This window comes from Cupressus sempervirens, chromosome 10, assembly GCF_028749045.1.
Source record: "Cupressus sempervirens isolate cs-2001-9-10 chromosome 10, ASM2874904v1, whole genome shotgun sequence".
In the NCBI taxonomy this organism is placed as follows: domain Eukaryota; kingdom Viridiplantae; phylum Streptophyta; class Pinopsida; order Cupressales; family Cupressaceae; genus Cupressus; species Cupressus sempervirens.
Window position 1 is genome coordinate 703,671,249 of NC_143127.1, and position 2,942 is coordinate 703,674,190.

The window sequence follows — 2,942 nt, forward strand, 5'->3', positions numbered from 1 at the left end:
ACCATTAATTATAAATTCACCATTATTATTAAAAATATTGCTGATGTTCTCAAATATTTGATAAACTGAGTTTACTTATATTTGAATTAAATTTAAATCCAGTCATTAATATTCCATAAAGTTTAGTCAATAAAAATATTGAAGCATAACAATAATTTTCGATAAAAATATTGAAGCATAACAAGAATTTCCAAACTTCTGTGCCTTATCCATGACTTTTAGATCTTATACACTTTTGTTCTGTATCAAATTGAACCTTATAATCAATCAACATGAACTCTGGCACTCAAAATTTTAAAAATTAAATATAATCAGAATTTTTTTTTAACTTCTTCAATACAGAAATGCTCAAAGCTGTCACAACATTGGAATATACATAATATGGAACTCTTCCAAATCCTCCCCATTCATTACTGCTTCCTAAACAAATTATAATCACACCCATACATTACTGCTTCCTAAACAAGACTATCACCACTTCTAGTGGAGTTTTTATTAGAGTGAATTTCAATCACATCCTTAATTCATGGGCGCTTCTGGCCCCTGTAGAGAGCGAAGGCAGAGTGTGTGACAAGAAGGATGAGAAACAGAACACCTACAAGAGACACCACAACAGCTCCACTACTCTGTTGGCAAAAGGAACCAAATTGTTGGCATATGGCAAACCAATTGGCACGTGAGTTGCCTTTGTGAGCCAGGTACACTATTGCTGCTGCTGCTGAGGCCGCTGCTGTCACAACACCCACCATGATCTGCAAAATTTGAAAAAAAATGACCTTTAGTATCTCATAGAATTTATGATTTATTTTTATGGTTTTTAACAAGGATGAACTCTTCTGAATCACTTGGTTATGAAATCTAGATAAATGATGCTCACTTTTAAATTTCATAGAATCCATCATATATAAGTTCTAATGAGATATGTGTTTTGCTGAACTTTTAATATAAATGGATCTGTGATTGATTTTCAATATTTTATAGATATTCCATTCATTCTTATAAGAAATGGATTCCTCATGAAACTTGGGTCAGTGATGCAATTTTTAAAATTTCATATAATCTACTATTCCCTCTTATGTGAGATGGATTCTCATAAACCACTACTCTTGAAACATAGTTTCATAATGAGACTTTTAACATTTCATTCTTACGTTCATATATAACTCATGAAACATATATGCGAGTGATACAATTTTTAGGATTTCATACAATTTACCATTCACTTTTGTAATCTACAAACTACTCATGAAACATAGGTCAATGATGCATTTTAAACTTTTCATACTTTCGTTATTAGATGAGTAATTTATGAAATATAAGTCAGCGATGCAACTTTTAATATTTCATAAACTTCATCATTCATTCTTAGAAGAGATGTATTCTTGTGAATCACTAATCTTCAAATATAAATTGATAATACGACCTATAGCATTTCATAGAATTTGTCTTCCATTCTTACAAGAGACTTATGTAATTTAGATCAGTGATTGCAACTTTCAGCATTTCATAGAATTCACTATTCATTCTTACAAAAGACGAATTATTATGAAAAATAACTACTTATATGTTTATCGACAAATTTCACTCAAAACAACAAATTTGATTCTATATAGAAATATCAGATTTCATGTAACTTACTTGTATTGCCATCATAAATCAGTGTGGAGTGTGAATTGTAAGTCAAATATATCTTATTGCGGTACAGAATCAAGCATACCCAAAACATTCTTCATGAAAATAAGAGTACAGGGTTTTAATGGATTTACCGTATCAAGAATGATGAGTACTAGTTTGGTGATTACTGTATGCCTTCTCACTATGTTGAAGATGGAGACAGGAAGAGACAGCAACAGGTATATAGCCGCAATTCCATTTGCTATCACAAAAAATCTGAACTTTCACAAAAGCCAATTAGAGTCTAAAAAGAAACACCAATCTTGAAACTCATAATTTATCAGACATTCAGATTAGAAACTCTCCAAAATTTGAATTGGTTGCCAAATGAGAAGAAATTTAGCATAATGACATATTTGGGTGGGTTTTTTCAATCTGTTCTTCTGCATTCACTGTTATTTCTATTCAACAACCAAATAGCTGAAATTATAAATCAAAGAGGGGGAAGTATAATTACGTGAAAGCAGGCATGTCGGTATATTTAGCCTCAAACTGGAAGAGTTGAGTGAAGAGAGGAAGAGACTCATCTGTGGTTCCCATAGCAATTGTGGCTGCTAAAATGGCAGCAAAAGCCAGTATTCTCAATATAAAATCCAATATGCCAAAACCCCTTCTCCTCCATTTTCCTTTCATTGTTGCACTTGAGGTCTCACCACTCTCTGCTGATGCTGCAGGCTTCATGTTTTCCTTGATACAAAAATCAGCTATTTCCTATGATCAATTGATTTTGATTTCAATCTTGAGCTGGTCAATGAGATGGTTAAGAGTTTTCAATGCCTTGAAATATATAGAGGAAGAACAAATTTATTCTTAACAAACATTGGCCCTCAGAATCTATAGTAGGAAGCTATTTCTTTAGTGCGAATGCAGATTAGGTTGCAGCTGGTAATGCCATTTACGTGTGTTTGTTGACCTTAACAATAAAAAGAGTACGTGAATTTTTAATTGACTATTACGTTTCAGTGGGATTTAGATAGGAAAGATTTGAGTGTGGGGGATTCGGTGTTGGAAATTAGTGCCAACTACTCCACTTCAAATGCTCCTTCTCTACTTTTCCATCTCATCTACTGAGATTGCACTTACACTCAAATGATACCTATTGTATTAAAACCCAAGATGAATATGTTGAAGAGATTGTTATTGATGTTCAGTCTTGCTAGGTGTCAAGTGACTGAATTTGATTGCCAATGCAAACTTATATTTAATTGGTAACGCATGTCCTGACCTTTCGAACTTTTACTATCCAGTTGAATGGAGAAAAAATTCAT

General features: G+C 32.6%; 1 protein-coding gene across 1 annotated transcript; it reads right to left on the reverse strand.

Annotated features, from left to right (window-relative positions):
• Positions 1-292: 292 nt before the first annotated feature.
• LOC149535764 (casparian strip membrane protein 2-like) lies at positions 293-2,428 on the reverse strand. Its single transcript, XM_089804381.1, has 3 exons — positions 2,132-2,428; positions 1,767-1,890; positions 293-752 (listed from the first exon to the last, which is right to left on the reverse strand). The coding sequence occupies exons 1-3, from the start codon at positions 2,353-2,355 to the stop codon at positions 525-527; spliced, it is 576 nt and encodes a 191-aa protein (XP_089660507.1). The 5' UTR covers positions 2,356-2,428; the 3' UTR covers positions 293-524.
• Positions 2,429-2,942: the final 514 nt, after the last annotated feature.